At 35.6% G+C, this 20,193-nt stretch overlaps 1 protein-coding gene and 3 non-coding genes across 6 annotated transcripts in view; 3 read left to right on the top strand and 1 right to left on the bottom strand.

Moving 5' to 3' along the window:
- PTPN4 (protein tyrosine phosphatase non-receptor type 4) overlaps nt 1-20,193 on the top strand; it is a 272,802-nt gene that overhangs the window by 118,407 nt on the left and 134,202 nt on the right. For 2 of the 3 annotated variants that reach the window (XM_037049882.1, XM_037049880.1), the window contains 5 exons: nt 12,756-12,798; nt 12,877-12,976; nt 17,645-17,689; nt 17,946-17,998; nt 18,593-18,713. In XM_037049882.1, coding sequence (XP_036905777.1) covers nt 12,756-12,798; nt 12,877-12,976; nt 17,645-17,689; nt 17,946-17,998; nt 18,593-18,713 — 362 coding nt within the window. The remainder of the gene's footprint in view (nt 1-12,755; nt 12,799-12,876; nt 12,977-17,644; nt 17,690-17,945; nt 17,999-18,592; nt 18,714-20,193) is intronic. The other variant, XM_037049881.1, reaches the window with a different exon arrangement.
- LOC118989679 (U6 spliceosomal RNA) lies at nt 6,309-6,414 on the top strand. Its single transcript, XR_005067055.1, has one exon. It is a non-coding gene; the product is annotated as a U6 spliceosomal RNA (small nuclear RNA).
- LOC118989670 (U6 spliceosomal RNA) lies at nt 13,033-13,139 on the top strand. The gene has a single exon (XR_005067047.1). It is a non-coding gene; the product is annotated as a U6 spliceosomal RNA (small nuclear RNA).
- LOC118989676 (U6 spliceosomal RNA) lies at nt 19,483-19,585 on the bottom strand. The gene has a single exon (XR_005067053.1). It is a non-coding gene; the product is annotated as a U6 spliceosomal RNA (small nuclear RNA).

Genomic DNA, 20,193 nt, shown 5'->3' with positions numbered 1-20,193 from the left:
TGTCTCTGTTTCTCTCTCCCTCTCTCTTTCCCTCTTCTTCCTCCCTCCCTTTCTTCCTCTTCCTTCCCCTCTCTAAAATCAATGAATGTATTCTCAGGTAAGGATTTAAAAAAGAGAGAGTAGATACTGTTGGAAGACCATGCTTTCAGCATTATGAATGTAGTAAAAATAATAAAAATCATAGAAAACTTTAATAACACAAGTAACAAGTTTACTTGTTATAAGTAAGTGGAAATTTGTGTCTTTTGACCCTTTTTACTCATTTTGCCCATGGCTTTCACCTCTGGCAACCACCAGTCTGTTCTCTGTATCCATGAGTTCAGCATTTTGGTTTGTCTTTTGTTCGTTTGTTTGTTTGTTTGTTTTTAGATTGTACATTTAAAGGAGATCATAATAGCTTTTGTCTTTCTGTGTCTGACTTATTTCACTTAACATAATGCCATCTTGGTTTATCCAAGTCATCACAAATGGTAAGGTTTACTTCTACTTTTTAATGCCTGAATAATATTTTATTTTTAATATGTACCAAATTTTCTTTATTCATCCATTGATGAACACTTAGGTTGCTTCGATATCTTGGCCATTGTTAATAATGTTTCAGTGTACATGGAGGTACATACATGTTTTCAAATGGGTGTTTTGGGTTTTTTTGGATAAATATCAGAAGTGGTTGCTGGAGCATATGGTAATTCTATTTTTACTTTTTTGATGAACCTCCATTCTGTTTTTTGTAGTGACTGCATGAATTTACATGCCCAGCAAGAGTGTACAAGGGTTCCCTTTTGTCCATGTTCTCACCAACATTTGTTATCTCTTGTTTCAGGCCAATGTTTCCTTATTGATTTTCTATTTGGATAATATACCTATTGATGAAAGTGGCATATTAAAGTGCCCTACTATTATTGTAATGGTGTCTTTTTTTTTCTTTAGGTCCATTAACATTTGTTGTATCTACTTAAGTGCATAAATATTTTACACATATTCTCTTTTTGGATTTATGCCTTTCTCATTATATAATGACTTTCTTCATCACCTATTATAGTCTTTGTCCCAAGATTTACTTTGTCTTATGTAAGTATAGCCACCCAGCTTTGTTTTGGTTTCCATTTGCAGGGAATATCTTTTTCATCTTGTCATTTTCAGTCTGTATGTGTCCTGCATCTGAAGTGTGTCTCAAGTCAATAGCATAAATAAGTCTTTTTTTCTCCATTAAGCTATCCTGAGTCTTTTGATTGAGAATTTAGTCCATTTACCATATAAAATAATTATTGATAGGTATGTAATTATTGTTACTTATTCATTATTTTCTTCCTTTGTGGTTTGATGATTTTCTGTAGTGGAATGCTCAGATTCATTTCTTCTTATCTTTTGTGTATCTACTATAGGTTTTTGCTTTGTGGTTACCATAAAGCTTACATTTTAAAAAAATTAGAAAAAAATATTTTTTAAAAGATTTTATTTGTTTATCTTTAGAGGGGAAGGGAAGGAGAGGGGGAGGGGGAAAGAAATATCAATGTATGGTTGCCTCTCGTGTGTCCCCTGCTGGGAACTGGCCTGCAACCCAGGCATGTGCCCTGACCTGGGAATTACACCAGTGACCTTCCGATTTGCAGAATGACACCCAACCCACTGAGCCACACCAGTCAGGGCTCGAGGACAAATTTTTCTTTGTTTTTCAGAGAGGGCGGAGAGAGAGAGGAAAGGAGAGAAAGAAACATTAATACATAAGATAAGCACCAATTGGTTGCTTCCTATATGTGCCTAGACCAGATATGACACCCAAATAGGGAATTGTATGTATCTGGGACAGGGTCCCATGTGACAGTGCTCGGACTAGGAATCGAGCCCACAACCTAGGTATGTGCCATGACCAGGAATCAAACCCATAAACTTTTGGTTGTGGGACAATGTCCCAACAAAGTAGGCCATACAGGCCAGGGGAACAACTTATATTTTTAACAGTCTATGTTAAGGTGGTAATAATAAGTTTGAATACATTTTAAACCTCTACATTTTTTCTTTCCCCTCACATTTTATACTTTTTATGTCACAATTTTACAGCTTTTAATTTGTGTATCTGTTAAACAAATTATTGTGGTTATATTTATTTGTACTACTTTTGTCTTTTAACCTTCATCCTAAATGTATAAGTAATTAACTCACCACCTTGACAACATGAGATTATCTGAATTATATATTTACCTGTGTCAATGAGATTTATGCTTTCCTGTTAATGATTTCAGTTTCTGTTTTTAAAAGTCTCTCTAGTCCTTCTTGGAGGCCAGTCGGATGATGATGAACTCCTTGCATTTGTATGTCTGGAAAACTCTCTTAACTTCAGTTATGAGGACAGCTTTGCTGGAAAGAGTATTCTTGCTTGGCACTTTTTTCTTTCAGCACTTTGAATTTATTGTGCCATTTCCCTCTGGTCTCCATAGTTTGTACTGAAAAATTTGCTTATAGGCCTATGGGTGTTTTCTTTTTACATAACCAATTGTTTTTTGTTTGTTTGTTTTCTTGCTACTTTAAAGATTCTCCCTTGCCTTTAACTTTTGACACTTTAATTTTAACATGTCTTGGGATTCTTCATCATTGGAACTCTGAGATTCTTATGTCTGGATATCTGTTTCCTTCTCCAGATTAGGGGAGTTTTCAGCCATTAGATCTTCAAAAAGATTTTCTGCCTCTTTCTTTTTTCTAAGTGTGGGGCTTATACAATAGGAATTTTAGTTCACTTTGATGTTTCATAAATCCTTTAAGCTATTTAACTTTTTCATTCTTTTTTTATTTTTACTGTTCTGATAGGGTGAATTTCACTGTCCTGTCTTCAAGTTCATTGATATATTTTCTTCTGCATCATTTGATTTGCTATCGAATCCCTCCATTGTATTTTTGAGTTATTGTAGTCTTCAGTTTGGGGCTTGTATTTGGTACTTTTTAATATTTTCTATTTCATTGTCGAAATTCTTACTATGTTCACTTATTCTTCTGTAGAGGTCAGTGAGCATCTTTAAGACTTATTTTGAATTATTTATTAGGTAAATCACTTAATCTCCATTTCATTAAAGTCTTAATGTAATTCTTTTATTTGGAACATATTTCTGTTTCTTCATTTTCCTTGACTCTCTCTTAGTTTCTCTCTTTTTAAAAGATTTTATTTTTAGAGAGAGGGGAGGAATGGAGAATGAGAGGGAAAGAAATATCGGTATGTGAAAGAAACATTGACTGGTTGCTTCTTGCATGCAGCTAGCCAGGGACCTAGCCCACATCCCAAGCACCCTGACTAGGCACCGAACCAGCAACCCTTAAGTTTGTAGGCCAATGCGCAGTCCACTGGGTCACATCAGCTAAGTAAGGGTAGTTTCTATTCACTACATGAAACAACACCTCTCTCAGTCTTTAAGGACATGAGCCTTATCTTCTCAACCTTGCTCTAGGTCTTGGTTGTTTCTGAAACCTTGGTAATTAATGCAGCCTGTTTTATTTTTAGTGACTTTCAGTAGTTAAATGTGTGCTAAGACCTGCCACTGTCATGAAGAAGAGGATTTCAGTTAGCATCTGGATTCAGGCTGATTGGAACTGAGACCTTTATGCAACAGCTGTTAAAGTCTGCAAATATACCTCTTTAAGGGGAAAATTAGGAAATGGTCAATGCTCTTTGCCTCCTCTATGCCAAACCCTGGGGTGATAGGCAGTTAATAACTTTTTTTATTTTCTACTCTCCTATTGAACCCATGATCACAAATCCCACTGGTCACCAGAGCCAGGATATTGAGGGCAGAGGTCACAGGAGTCAAGGCTCCACATGTGTATGCAAGCTCCTTTCTTAGAAACACCCCCAAGCCCAGCATAGTGGCAGTCACCGTCAGATCACATTGTTGCTCACATCAAGTGGCTCCAGGAAGGACACAGGCAGCAACTGAAATTGGCCCTCACTAGGGCCCTTCCCATGAGGCCACAGAGCCAGTATACCTGGTGAGAAGCTTCAGACCACATCAGATGCCCAACCACCTGCACAGATGACACACCCAAGGGGCAAACTTGGCAGCCAGCAGAGCCCCACTAAAGTAGTTCCTGCTCTGTGGCTTTAGCTCCTGCACCCAAGCTTCTTCTCTGTAGTCATAGCGAGTCCTTGCAAACAATCAACCTGAAGGTCAGTCCCTCCCATGGGAGGGACTGAACTACAAGAAGGCACGTACAGCCCACACAGGGACATACTTGGAACACTCAACTCAAGTGACATGGAAGACTATGCCACCAGGCCCCACAGGACACTTACTACATAAGGTTGGTTACTTTTCTAAAACCAGGAGAAGTAGCACCTCTGCCTAACAGATGGAAACAAACACAGGCAGGCAGCCAAAATGAGGAAAGGACAAAACATGCCCCAATGAAAGAATAGAACACAACTTCAGAAAAAGATATAAACAAAATGGAGACAAACAGTCTATCAGATGCAGAGTTCAAAATGTTCATTGTAGGGAAGCACAATGAACTTAAGTGGAAAATAGATGAACTAATTGAGAACTTAAGCAAAGAGGTAGGAAACATAAAAGTGGAGATAGAAAATGTTAAAAAGAACCAGTCAGAAGTGAAGACTGTAATTACCGAAATGAAGAGTACATTAGAGGGAATCAAGGGTAGATGAAGCAGAGGATCCTAATCAGAGATTTGGAGGATAAAAAACAAAACATCCAATCAGAACAGCAAAAAAAAAAGGAATTCCCCAAATGAGGATAGTTTAAGAGGCCTCTTGTATATCAAACATACCAACATTTGCATCATAGGGATAAAAGAAGGAGAAAAGGGAGAACAAGGAACTGAAAACCTACTTGAAGAAATAATGACAAAAAACTGCTCTGACATAGAGAAGGAAATAGACATACAGGTGCAGAGTACCAAACAATATGATCCCAGAGACCCACACCAAGACACATAATAATTGAAATGCTGAAGGTTAAATATGAAGAGAGAATCTGAAAAGCAGCATGAGAAAAGCAGTTAGTTATATACAAATGAGTTCTCATATAATTGTCAGCTGATTTGTCAACAGAAACTTTGCAGGCCAGAAGGGATTGGAATGAAATATTCAAAATGATGAAAAACAATGACCTATAATGAAGATTACCCAGAAAGGCTATCATTTAGAATTGAAAGACAGAACTTCTCAGACAAGAAAAAGTTAAAGGAGTTCATCACCACCAAACTGGTGAAACAACAAAAGTTAAAGGACTGTCTTTAAGAAGGAAAAAAAAGAGAGGTGAAAAAATACGAAATAAAAGGGCAGAAAGTACATACCTATCGATAATTATGTTAAATATGAATAGCTTCAGTCAAAGGATAAAGTGGGTGAATTTGTCCATTCACCCATATGTATACTGCAAATGAGATACACATACAGACTGAAAGTCAAGGGATGGCAAAATATATTTATGAAATTTTAAAAACTAGGATAGCAGAACTTAAGTAAAATAGACTTTAAAACAAAGACTATAACAAGAGACAGAGAAGGGACCCAACAGTTCCATTTCTGGGTATTTATCCAAAGAAACCCAAAATACTAATCTCAAAAAACATATTATATCCCTGTGATAATTGCAGCATTGTTTACCGTAGCCATAATGTGGAAGCAGTGTAAGTTTCTATAGATGAAGAAGTGGATAAGGAGGAAGTGGTACATACATATAATGGAATATTACTTCGCCATAAAAAGAGTGAAATTTTGCCATCTGCAACAATATGGATTGACATAGAGGGTATTATGCTAAGTAAAATGGGTCAAAGACAAATGCCATGTGGTTTCACTTATATGTGGAATCTCAAACAAAAAAACAAATGCTCAGTTGTTCACAGAACATTTTGATGCTTGTCAAATGGGAGTGGGGTTGGGTGGACGGGTGAGCAAGGTATAAAAATTAAGATTTGCAAATTGCCAGTTATAAAAACATTCACAGTGATGTAAGGTACAGCATAGAAAATACAGTCCATGTTGTAATAACTGTGTGTGATGTCAGGTGGGCATTAGACTTGCGGTGATCATATCGTAAGTTACATAAATGTCTAATCACTATGTTGTACACCTTAAACTAATATCATATGTCAAGTGCAATTGAAAAGTAAAAATTTATTTAAAAATATAATAACATAAAATGATATTCCCTATATATAAACCACTTCTAATAAAACACATTTTAAACTCATATTGCATTGTAAACAGTTAAAATGTTCTCTCAGATATATCAGTAATTTAGTTAGTAGAAAAGTTTTCAGACAGAAAATTATGGTATGTTAGTAAATATAGATAGTGAGTGCCCACTCCAACAGCACATAGAATAAAATTGGAATGATACAAAGAAGTTGGCGTGGTCTCTGCACAAGGATGACACACAAATTTGTGAAGCATCTCGTATTTTAAAAAACAATGAGTGAATAAATAAATAAAGAGTGATATAATCTCAATGCCCATTTGTATAAGAACAAAATTAGAAAGCTCATAGTACTTGTTTTCGAGATGTAACAAAAAGTTACTGTTAGAAATTTCACTCCTGGATATGTACCCAAGAGAACTGAAAACATACCTACGCACTCAAGCTAGTACTGAGATGTTCATAGCAGCATTATTCATAATATCTAAAAAGTGGAGTCAGCGCACATATTCATCAACTAATGAATGGATTAACCAGAAGTGTCTATTTGTACAATGGAGTATTAGTCAGCAATAAAAAGGAATGCCATATTACTTCACACCTGGTAGGAAGGCTATAATAAAAAAGGCAGACAGGAACATGTATTGATGAGGATGCGGAGACATTAGAAACCTCATGAATAGATGGTGGGAATGTGAAAAGTTGCAGCCATTATGAAAGTAAATTGGCAAATCCTTCAAAATGTAAATGCAGTGTTACCATTTACCAAATATCACTTATAGGTATATACCTGAGAGAACTGAAACACATATTTACACAAAAAAATTTGTAAACAAGTGTTCGTAGCAGTATTATTATAATAGACAAAAGATAGAAACAACCAAATGTCAACTATAAAAGTATAGTGAAGTACTGTTACATGTAAAATATGGGTGAACCTTAAAAGCATTATACAGGAGTACCCCCTTAATCCATAGTTTTGCTTTCCACAGTTTCAGTTACCTGCAGTCCTAAAATACTAAATGGAAAACTGTAGTAATAAACAATTCTTAAGTTTTAAATTGCTCACCATTCATAGTTGTAGGATGAAATCTCATGCCATCCTACCCAGGACATGAATCATGTCTTTGTCCAGCATATCCCTGCCGTACACACTGCCTGCCTGTAAGTCCTTAACAGTTCCTCATGGCTTGATTACCTGAAGCCAGTGATTATGGTAATTATGATTACCTGAAAAAACAAAACACCTTCAGGTAATTATGATTACCTGAAGCCAGTGATCTTCTTCATATATCACCAGAAGGTCAGTAGGAGCCTAATGTTACATCACAATGCCTATATCATTTACCTCATTTTATCTCCTCATGTAGGCATTGTATTATCTCACATGATCACCAGAAGAAGGGTAAATATTGTACAATAAAATATTTTGAGACAGACCACATTTATATAACTTTCATTAAAGTATAGTATTATAATTGTTTTATTTCATTATTGTTATTTTCTTACTGTGCCTAATTTATAAGTTAAAATTTATCATAGATACATAAGAAAGATCATAGGCATCCAGTTGGGTCTTGGACTGTATCTGTGGATGGCTGGGGGAAGGCTGCTGTATTAAGTGAAAGAAGGTAGGCAGAAAAGATTACCTGTTGTATAATTATATTCATATGAATGTCCAGAACAAATCTATACAGACAGTAAGTAGATTAATAGTGGCTAGGTCCTGTGGGTAGTGCAATATTGGGACTGACTGCTAATAGAAAGAAATAGGGTTTGTCAGGGGGGCAGGGTGATGCAAATATTCTGACATTATCTAGTGTTCATGGTTGAATAACATTGTGAATATACTAACGTACACTAAAGTTTACACTCTAAAATGGTGAGTTTTTATATTGTGTGAGATATATCAGTTAAAATGCTACATAAAAATAATGCTGAGTCCATGATGATATACATTTTGTATTTGGATAAATATTACCAGGTTGTCCTACATTGAGGTGATGATATAACTTATATTCTCACAAGTTATGTATGAGTGCTGTTTTCTTCACATTCTTGCCATTGTGGTATGTTCTTAAAAGTTTTAATCTTAAGATGGAGGCGCAGGTAGATACACTGTGCCTTCTCACACAACCACAAAAAAGGCAACAGCAAATTTAAAGACAAAAACCAACCTAAACTGCCAGAAAACTAAATTTTATGGAAGTCTGATGACCAAGGAGTTAAAGAAGAAACACTTACCCAGACTGGTAGACAGGGCAGAGGTGGCCTGCTGAGCAGAGAGGACCCACAGCAAGGCGGCAGCTGGCGGAGCGCGCCAGTGTGGGACATGCCAGGGTCCTGGAAGAACAACTGGGGAACTGGACAGACTGTGCAACCCAGGGTTCCAGCCTAGGGAAATAAAGCCTCAAAACCTCTGACTGAAATACTTGTGGTTGATGCGGCAACAGAAGAACATCCCAGCCTCCTAGGAGAGTTTGTTGGAGAGACCCACAGGGTCCTAGAACATACACAAACCCACCCACCCAGGAAACAGCACCAGAAGGATCGAATTTGCTTGTGGGTAGTGGAAGAAGTGACTGAAAGCCAGCTGAGAGCTGAGGCAACTGCACTGTTCCCTCTTGGAGCCCTCCCCCACATACGTCATTGAAACACGGTGAAATGGGTTGTCTCACCCTGGTAAATACCGAAGGCTTCACAGCTTACTACATAACAGGCCTGCAAGGCCAAAAAAAAGGCCCAAATAAAAGAACAGATCAAAACTCCTTAAAAAAATACAACTAAGTGATGAAGAGATAGCCAATGTATCAGATGGACAGTACAAAACACTGGTAATTACGATGCTCATAGAACTAGTTGAATATGGTCACAAATTAGAGGAAAAAGTGAAGGTTGTGAAAAGTGAAATGAAGAAAAATGTTCACAGGGGACTAACAGTGAAGGGGACTAACCAGGACTCAAATCAACAATTTTCAGAAGGAAGAAGTAAACATTCAATCAGAACCGAATGAATAAACAAGAATTGTTAAAAAATGAGGAGAGGCTTAGGAACCTCAGGGACAACTTTAAATGTTCCAGCATCTGGACTATAGGGGTGCCAGAAGGAGAAGAGGAAGAGCAAAAAATTGAAACCTTATTTGAAAACATAATGAAGGAGAATTTCCCCAGTCTAGCAAAGGAAATAGACTTCCAGGAAGTCCAGGGAGCTCAGAGAGTCCCAAAGAAGTTGGACCTAAGGAAGCACACACTAAGGCACATCATAATTACTTTACCCAAGATGAAAGAGGAGAGAATTCTAAAAGCAGCAAGAGAAAAGGAGACAGTTACCTAGATAGGAGTTACCATTAGACTGTCAGTTTTCTCAAAAGAAACCTTGCAGGCAAGAAGAAGCTGGAAAGAAGTTTCCCAAGTCATGAAAGGCAAGGCCCTACATCCAAGATGACTCTATCTAGCACCAGCAAAGCTATCATCAGGTAAATTGCTTCCCAGATAAAGTCAAGTTAAAGGAGTTCATCATTACCAAACCGTTATATGAAATGGTAAAGGGACTTACAGAAGAAGAAGAAGGTCAAAAATATAAACAGTAAAATGACAAGAAATTCACAACTATCAACAACCCAACCTAAGAAGACAAAACAAAGCAAACAACTAGAACAGGAACAGAGTCATAGAAATGGAGATCACATGGAGGGTTATCAGTAGGGAGAGGGAGGGAGGAGATGGGGGTAAAAGGTACAGGGAATAAGAAGCATAAATGGTCTACAAAGTAGATAGGTGGAGGTTAAGAATATTATAGCAAATGGAGAAGCCAAAAAATTTATATATATGGCCCATGGGCATGAACCAAAGGAGGGGAATGCTGGTGGAAGTGGAGGTGCAGGGTGGAATGGAATAAGGGAAGGGAATGGGACAACTGTAATGGCATAATCAATAAAATGTATTACAAAATAATAAAAAAATAAAAGTTTTAATCTTTGTCAATGTTATTGTTGAACAATGTTAACCTAATGAAGACTATTTCTCTAATTATGATCAAGATTGAATAGCTTTTTGTATACTGAAATGCCATTTATAGTTCTTGTAAACTTTCTATTTTTTATTTTTATTTTATTGTCTGTTTTTCTATTAGCAGTGATCTCTTACTGATTTGTAGGCCTGCTTTATATGTTTTCCTTTTCCCTACTTTGTTTTTCTTTTGACATAATGATGTGTTTTTACTGTGAACTGTATCTTTACTCACTAGTGGTGCTCATTATAGTATTGCCCCATTTTCTTGTTTTAAGCCTGAAAGATCCTAAGTTCTATCTCAGTGACATCATTGATGAGGTCTCTTAAGTTTTCCAGTGCTTATCATTGTACCCCTTCTCAATGATGTCAAATGAACACATCGATTTGTGTATGTCAATGTATTTGTATGTCTGATATCACAATATTTTTAAGGGGAACTCAGTGAGGGAGGAAGGAAGTCTTTGGATAGATTAATTCATCCTCAATTTTTATTTTAGTATTAAAGTAAAAGTATTAAAGAAAAGTATTTAAAGTATTAAAGTAAAAGTAATTTCTGACTCTTAGTCTAAAATGTGAAGTACAAAGTCACTAGATTAGTAAATAGATGGGTGGGAAGGTGGATAAATGTGTGGTTGTGTAGGGGAAACAGGTTTATTAAACAAGAGTGAAAATGGGCCTATTTTTGCCACAGAAACACCCCATGCCCCCTTGACTGTTGAGTTATTCAGCAGATGTAATCAGTTCTTCACAAAATATTTTTAATAGATATATGCCACATCCTGTGCTAGGTGCTGACTGTACAGCTTTGAATGAATTAGATTTTATCCCTTACCTCATGGAGTCCATAATCTAAGTGAAAAAAATGGGTGATAAAAAGGTAAAATAAACATATTATAATGAAGACAAAGTGTTAGATGAGAGAACTTAATGTCCTGTGCCTGTTTCTGGAAAATAACTAAGTAAATAGGAGCTTTGTGACATACTTTTGATAGTGTGGTCAGTGAAGACCTCTCTGAGGATGTAACATTTGAGCCAAGATACAGGTAATAAAAGGAGTCAGCCATGGTACAGCTGGAGACGGACATTCTGTGTATTATGGAAATGTGGAATTGAAGGCCCTAAGATTGCATGATTGAGTAACAGAAAGGAGGCATGTATGGCTAGAGCTTAATAAATTGGGGTAGCAGAGGTAAGAAGAGAGAATGCTAAGGACTTTGGACCTCGTGTTGATAAATTATCAGGAGATATTAAGCAAAGGAGTGATGTTACGTTTTAAAAGAGTGCTCCAGCTTCTAGATAGAGGAGGTAGAAGGTGATAAGAAAAGAAGCAAAGACAGTAATTAAGAGTCTGTGGCCAGAGCCAAACTAGAAATAAGGATGGTGGCAGACTAAGTGGAGAAGAATTATTAAATTCTAGGTATAGGTTGAAGGTAGAATCAGCTGGATTTGAAATATTGGATATTACGAGTAATGAAAAGGAAAGATACATGGATTACTTCCAACCATTTGCTATTAAAATTTATCTATTTGTGTGCTCTTCGTGGAATCAAATATGGGAGGTAAGGATTATGAATAATGATATATAAGCTTATATTTGTGTAGCACTTTGAAAATATTGGCACATCTATAACCTCATTTTGAGTTCCTTAGTTTTTTTAATTGAAACATGTTGGTAGTTGAAATATTTTCTGAATTCAGTTAATTTTTTCTAAAAGAGAGCCTAACTGGCATTCAGAAGTGTTGAGGCTACTTAAAATTCTCACACACAAAAAGCAGTCCTTCTCAAAACTAAACATTGCCTCTTAAAAAACTAGTGCGATTTTCTTTTGGGGAAGTAGTTTATTTATTTCTTAAGAAATAGGGTAGAAGTTACAAATTTTTAAATCTTTTTTAAATTTACTTTTTTGAGAGCGAGGGGGAAGGGGGAAGAGAGAAACATCAATTTACATTTATTGGTTGCATTTTTTTTCAAGATTTTATTTATTTATTTTTAGATAGATGGAAAGGGAGGGAGAAAGAGAGGTAGAGAAACATTGACTGGTTGCCTCTCATACTCACTCCAGTGGGGTGACTGGGCCTGTAACCCAGGGATGTGCCCCCATAACTTTCATGTGTGGGATGATACTTGAATCAACTGGGCTACCTGGCCAAGACTAAAACATTTTTCTTAAGAGTAGATTTTTGTGATGTATACATTATGTCTGAATGAGAGCATAAGGCCAAGCGTAGTTTGATGAGATAAGAGAATTTTTTTTAATTTGCCAGACTGTACATAATATAGTTAAATGAACAGAAATCACATTAGATTACAGTAATTATTAAGCATTTTTACTTTTGGAATAGAGGTTATTACACACTTTATAATTTGATGTGCAATTAAAATAAAAGTCTTAAAGCCACCACGAGTACATTCAGTACTTTCTAACATAATTTTGTTAAATTTGATATCAAAATCTGTAAGTTAATGATTTTTTTCTACCTAGGTCTTTTAAAAAAGGAAGTTTTTATCATTAGTCTTCAACTGGAACAGATCTGCATGCATTTGTATATTAGTTCTTCAAGGAAAAATGAAATCAGTCTCATTTTTTTATTTTTCAGAGGTGGCTGGATCCAAACAAACCAATAAGGAAGCAGCTGAAGAGTGAGCATACATATTTACTTGATGTTTTGCAAGTATACTTTATAAAGATAAAGGGTTTAATATAATCTGATTAATTAGAACTGCTTTTATTACTTCTAGGAGGATCTCCTTACAATTTGAACTTTAGAGTCAAGTTTTTTGTAAGTGACCCCAACAAGTTACAAGAAGAATATACAAGGTGAGTTTATAGAGTATATTTCTTTTGAAAATATTGTCAAAATTATTGTGAAATTTGTGCTCGCTTCGGCAGCACATATACTAAAATTGGAACAATACAGAGAAGATTAGCATGGCCCCTGTGCAAGGATGACACACAAATTCATGAAGCGTTCCATATTTAAAAAAAATTATTTTGAAATTTTATAATTAATTAGGGAAAAATAGATTGCCATGACATAATTCTGAGTTTACCAGCAGCATACCGAATAGGTTATAGATGTTCAAAGAAAACAGTTTCCTTCCATCTTGAATGGGCTTCCATCTGGGAGTGCTTTAGGAGATTGGAACCCCGGGGCTACCCCATCCAGCCACAAGCATTCTCCTGGGCTATATAAATATTAAAATTTTCTACTTGTGAAAAATGGTTAAGCAGCCTTGCTGTAACTAATTGAAGTAATCAGATGATGTGACAATTTAGGTAGTGCTACATAGTGAGAATTGTGCCTGCCTTTTTTCCCCATGAAAAACCATAATCTATATATGGTTGACTCTTGAAAAATATGGAGGTTAGGGACATCGACCACCTTTGCAGTAGAAATCTGCGTATAACAAACAAGTTGGCCCTCTGCATTGGCTGATTCCCAAGTACAGATTGAAAATGCAAGAATGGCCTAGATAAGCATTTTGATAGTGTGTGAAAGTCAGGTGAACTGTTTAAGTTAGAAGTAGTGGAAATAACCTGTGTGGTAACCATTGGTATTAAAATAATCTAATGATAATTGTGTGTTGCTTGAAAGACATAATTAGTAATTCATTAACATAATAAGAGAGAATGGGTATTAGCGTATTATACCGTCTATAAAAGTATTAGATATAAGAATATAGGTCAGTGACTACATTGAGAATTATTCTAAAAGATAGGTGCCAGATTTAAACTCTGTACCTAAAGCTACCTCCAGATAGGCTACTAGATGTTAATTTATTGGTTATCCTTTAGAGTACTGTGGTGAAGTAGAAAAACAAAAGAATAAATTAAAATTTCCCTTTACCTGCCAATCCCCAGGTATCTGTGAAGTAGGGTTTTCAGTAGACCAAGTAAGAGAAATTAGATGGTCATCCTTTAGAATCCTCTTCTGTTTTTGTGTTGGGGTGTTGTGGGGGGTCCTTTGGTTTTATAATAGGACAACTCAAGAGTATATGGGCCCTGGATTAGGCAGTCCTAATATTTGAAACTAATAATATTCAAGTTAGTTTATCTTGAAAAGCAAAATTGTGTTATATGAATGCCTTTTAGTTTAATACTGTAGCTCTTAGTCAGGTTTTGTTGTTGTTAATTTAAAAAACAAGATTTTTAATATAGTAAAATCTAATTTTGGCCCTGGCCAGTGTGGCTAAGTTGGTTGGAGGATTGTCCTGTTATCAAAACATTGCAAGTTTGTAATGCAGGAATGCAGATTGGGGAGTTAGTTGTACTTACATTCATGATACTCTGAAAAAACCACCCGGAGGACCAGCAAATATGGAAATGCTGTGGACATGCCATTTATTACTCATGTTACAGGGAAGTACACTGATGGTGGTGGGTCAGGTGAGAGAGACCACACCCAACCTCCAGCCTTGGTGCTACTTGGGTTAGGGAGGAAGTAGTGGCAGTGGAGAAAGAGCTGTGCTAGTGTGTAAAAATGCTACAAGGTTGTGATAAACACAGAGGCTTTGAGAAGGTTGGAACTCCAGATACAGACTGTTTTCCTCCCTCCTTCATGGCTGTTGACCAGGCAGCCACCTGTTCTCTGAGGTCATGGAGCGGCCATATGTCCTGAGCTACCCCACAGGGTTCGATTCCCAGTCAGGGCACATACCTGGGTTTTGGGTTCAATTTCTAGGTCACGTACAGGAGGCAACCAGTTGTTCTTTCTCTTTGTTCTCTCTCTCTCTCTCTAAAAGCAATGAAAAAATGTCCTTGGGTAAGGATTTGGAAAAAAAACAAAACCTAGTTTTGGTTGAACTTCAAGGAAACTAGTCTGAATTAATGAAAATTGTGAGTTACAAGACACTGTTAAATGTATTTTATTATTTCCTGGTACATATGGTACATAAAATTTTAAATCAAGTAGCAAAGCATTCTATAATGTTTTAGTAATCAGATTTTAAGTGCATAACACATGCTTGTAATTAAGAGATCAGTAAATTTAAATTTTGATTTCTAATGTATGGAATACTAATGGAAAATTTTGTTAGCATAAACAATTAAAATATTGCCAATTATAGACATATTTATAATTTACTTCACCAAAAAACCTGTCTTTGAATTACTTAATGGAACTTGAATGCATTGATTTCCTTACCCTATGATGAAAACATAACCAATGAATAAATGTGTCTCACTGATATTTAAGTTGAAATGTCTTCTGAAAGTAGAAGAAAGTAAAATCAAGTTTGATAGTAACTAAGGAATTCATTTGTACTCATTCCATCAGTCTAGAAAATTATCTGTGTTTCCACCAGAATAATGGATTATTCAAAAATCCTCAATAGTGGATTTATAATCTTGTAACTGAAACTATTTGGTAAAGTGAGCTAAGTGGCTACTTCAATTTTATTACCATAGTACATATTGTGCATCAGTGATTCTCTACTGATTACAAATCAGAATCACTTAGATTAGGTCTTGCCTTGGCCATCTATCAGATGCACAGTTCAAAACACTGGTGATCAGGATGCTCACAGAATTGGTGGAATTTGCTTGCAAATTAGATGAAAAAATGAAGTCTATGCTAAGTGAAATAGAAGAAAATGTACAGGGAACTAATAGTGATGGGAAGGAAACTGGGACTCAGATCAATGGAGTAGACCAGAAGGAAGAAAGAAACATCCAATCAGAAAAGAATGAAGAAAAAGGAGAGGCTTAGGAACCTCCAAGACATCTTTAAACATTACAACATCCAAATTATAGGGGTACCAGAAGGGGAAGAGGAAGAGCAACAAGTGGAAAAGTTATTTGAACAAATAATGGAGAACTTCCCCAGTCTGGCACAGGAAATAGACTTCCAGGAAGTCCAGGAAGCTCAGAGAGTCCCAAAGAAGTTTGACCCAAAGAGGAGCACACCAAGGCACATCATCATTAAGTTACCCATGATTAAAATGAAGGAAATAATTCTAAAAGAAGCGAGAGATAAGGGGACAGTCACCTACAAAGGAGTCCCCATCAGACTGTCAGCTGATTTCTCAAAAGAGACCTTATAGGCAAGAAGGGGCTGGAAAGAAGTATTCCAAGTCATGAAATCCAAAGACCTACATCCAAGATTGCTCTATCCAGCAAAGCTTTCATTTAGAATGGAAGGACAGATAAAGTGCTTCTCAGATAAGGTCAAGTTAAAGGAAAAGGAATTCATCATCACCAGGCCCTTATTATATGAAATGTTAAAGGGACTTATCTAAGAAAAAGAAGATAAAAAACACATATATTAAAATGACAGCAAATTCACAATTATTAACATCCACACCTAAAACAAAAACAAAAGTTAAGCCAACAACTAGAACAGGAACAGAACCACAAAAATGGAGATCACATGGAGGGTTATCAACAGGGGAGTGGGAGAAGGAGAGAGGGTGAAAGGTACAGAGAATAAGTAGCATAGATGGTAGGTAGAAAATAAACCTGTGAAGGGTAAGAATAGTGTAGGAAAAGTAGAAGCCAAAGAACTTATAAGTATGACACATGGACATGAACTAGAGGGGGGAATGTGGGTGGGAGAGGTTATGCTGAGTGTAGGGGAGTGAATGGGTGAAAATGGGACAACTGTAATAGCATAATCAATAAAATATATTTTAATAATTAATAAAAATTTTAATAATTTTTGTCTCTTGGACTATATATACTTTTTTTAGTGGGTTGAAATAAAAGTCTGTAAGTTCTCTATTTAAACATGTAAAGCCATAAATTTTGGTCTTCAGTGGACATGCAACACAGTTGATTTTGCCCCAGCTTGGATACATTTATGAGGAAATGACTTCACCCACTAGCCAGGGACAGGACAATGTTATCTTGAAAGCAACCTCAGGATTCCTGTTATAGGTTACTCTTATATTTGTTGATTTTAAAGGAAATTGGGTACTTGGTAATTCTAATAATAGTAAAGCAGTAGTAGAGAAAGGAACTTACATGTTTGGGGTTTTTTTCTGATCAAAGAGAACTTTCTTAACTCAAATGAAAATGGAAAGGTTCTTTTTTATAATTAGTAGTTTCTTGCAGCCTAATAAGATAATCAACACATAGGCCTGTCCTTGCAGTTGACCTCCTGTATTAGCAGAAAGAATGGTTTTCTTCAGCTTGTCTACTGTGTCTCTTTGCTGTGCTTCCCAGGCCTATTACTTTCTGCATACACCAATTCTTAGAGTATTTATCTCTAATCTTCTCATTCAATTGTGTAACTCTTACGAAACTTTAGGAGTTGTATTATGAATCTAATGGGAACAAGATATTTGCAATACAAAATATTATTTATCAATAAATTTTAAAACTTGGATTCATAAATTTATGAAAGCTTATTTTAAAATATTTTCATGTTTTAATATGCATATTATAGGATCAATACTTAATATTTTGATTTTGTTCATGTAACTATATAGTTTTTAATTTCTAAATGTTACAATTGTAGTAAATGCTAACTATCTTTTCTTTTTTAAGGTACCAGTATTTTTTGCAAATTAAACAAGATATACTTACTGGAAGGTGGGCTATTTTAAATTCTTAGTAATGGGATTTAAAAATACTTTTAATTCTATATTATTTAAGTAATTCATGATCTTTAAAAAATCTATAGAAAAATGGTTACATTAAACATGAATTCCTTTCATCAAATTTATAGCTTAATAGTTAAAATATAAGTCATGGAAATTTCAAGTGTGAATAGTATAATATAAATTACAGTGCTTTTGAAATTATTGTCTTTAAATTTGGGGTATGTATTTCTGTTTTGTTTTGTTAGATTGCCCTGTCCTTATAATACTGCTGCCCTTTTGGCTTCATTTGCTGTTCAGTGTAAGTATCAGCCCACTTTTTTTTAAAGATCTTGTTTACTTTTAGAGAGAGGGGAAGGGAGGGAGAAAGAGGGAGAAAAACATGGATGTGAGAGGGGAACATCAATCAGTTGCCTCTCGTACGTGTCCCACAAGAGAACCAAACCCGCAACTCAGGCATGTGCCTTGACCTCAAGAGTCAAACCAGCAAACTTTAGCTTTGTGGAATGACATCCAGCCAACTCAGCCACACTGGTCAGGGCAGTATCAGCCAAATTTTAAGGCAAATAACATGTGTAATTGCATTATTTGTGTTGATAATATATTGCCTTTAATAAATAAGTCCTTTAGGAATAAGTTATTATACCGAAGAAAGTTGCTGCAGAGGAAATGTAATGAAATATCAATTAGTTAGCAATTACTTTGATTCCAGAAAAAATATTCTAAAGTTGTTTGAGATCTGGAAGAATGTTATATGCAGTGTTATAATTTGTTTGAATGATAACAGCAGAAACAAATATTTACTTCTGGAAATATGAAATTTATGACATTGCTGATTTGGCTGTAGAAATTTAAAAATGTGTATTAAAGTGAATATTTTTCTTTTATTTATTAGCTGAACTTGGAGACTTCAATCAGTCAGAAAATTTGCCAGGCTACCTCTCAGATTATTCTTTCATTCCTAATCAACCTCAAGATTTTAAAAAAGAAATTGCAAAATTACATCAGCAACATACGTAAGGATTTAGTTACTTTTCTGCTTATTTGGTAAACTTAATCACACTTTTCTAGAGAAATATTTGAAATTATTTCTAATGTGATTGTTGTATTTATTTAATGTAGAACAGTTACTATTATGTCAAATAATATGATATTACTGTTATAAAGAAATGTAGATGATCTAGGTAAAAGAAAAATCATCATTTATTTCATGTGAGACTTGTTTTCATTTCTATTAAGAACTAGAAAGTTATATGTAACAAATTTATTCGCTATTATATCTGGTTTCCAGTTTCATTATATAAAGTTTTTGTTTTTTATTGTTGTTCAGTCACAGTTGTCTCAACTTTTCCTTCAGTTGCTCCCCCCTGCCCCATCCCTCCACCCCATACTCCCAACAGTCAGTCTCCCCCCACCCATTGTCCATGTCCATGAGTCCTCTATTTGTGTTCTTTGGCTTGCCCCTTAAACTTTTTTATTCTTTGTAAGGTGTGTGTGTATATGCCCTTGTGTGTGTGTGTGTGTGTGTCTGTGTGTATAAAGGGTTTTTCGTTTTCCTTTTCTTTTTTTTTTAGATTTTATTTATTTTTAGAGGGGAAGGGAAGGAGAGAGGGAAAGAAATATCAATGTATGGTTGCTTCTCATGTGTCCCCTGCTGGGAACTGGCCTGCAATCCAGGCATGTGCCCTGACTGGGAATTGAAATGCGTTTGTTTGGTTCACAGGCCCATACTCAATCCACTGAGCTACCCCAGCCAGGGCCGGTTTTCAATTTTTTAGTCACCTTAAAAATATGGAACGCTTCAAGAATTTGTGTATCATTCTTCCTCAGGGGTCATGTTAATCTTCTATTGTTCTAATTTTAGTATATGTGCTGCTGAAGTAAGCACCATAAAGGGTTTTTTTTAATATAAAGTTGCTAGGAATAAATATGTAAAGCTTTGTTATTATACAAAGTTGCCAGGAATTTTAGAACATTAATATGTTACAGTCTACTTAGCAATTTTTTTCTCAGGTTTTATCTGTGTGAAGGAAATCATTTCTGTTTAGTAACGAGGAAAGAGGAGAAAAGGAACTTTATGTAATACTAAATTGATAAAAACTAATTCCTTATTTTCATTGTCTCTGCTTATATTTTGCTTGCTTGTTTGTTTTGTTGATTAAGTTCTACTTATAGGTTCAATCATATAGTATTTGTCTTTTACCACCTCACTTATTTCACTTAGCATAATGCTCTCCAGTTCCATACATGCTGTTGCAAAGGGTAGGAGCTCATTCTTTCTTTCTGCTGTGTAGTATTACATTGTGTAAATGTACCATAGTTTTTTGATCCAGTCATTTACTGATGGGCACTTAAGTTCACTTCCAGCACTTGGCTATTGTAAATTGTGTTGCTATGAACATTGAGGTGCATAGGTTCTTTTGAATTGGTGTTTCAGGGTTCTTAGGATATAATCCCAGCAGTGGAATTGCTGGGTCAAAAGGCATTTCCATTTTC

This window comes from Sturnira hondurensis, unplaced genomic scaffold (assembly GCF_014824575.4).
Source record: "Sturnira hondurensis isolate 20B ecotype Veracruz unplaced genomic scaffold, ASM1482457v3 Scaffold0006496, whole genome shotgun sequence".
Taxonomy (NCBI): domain Eukaryota; kingdom Metazoa; phylum Chordata; class Mammalia; order Chiroptera; family Phyllostomidae; genus Sturnira; species Sturnira hondurensis.
This window is presented reverse-complemented; position numbering and strand designations above follow the sequence as displayed.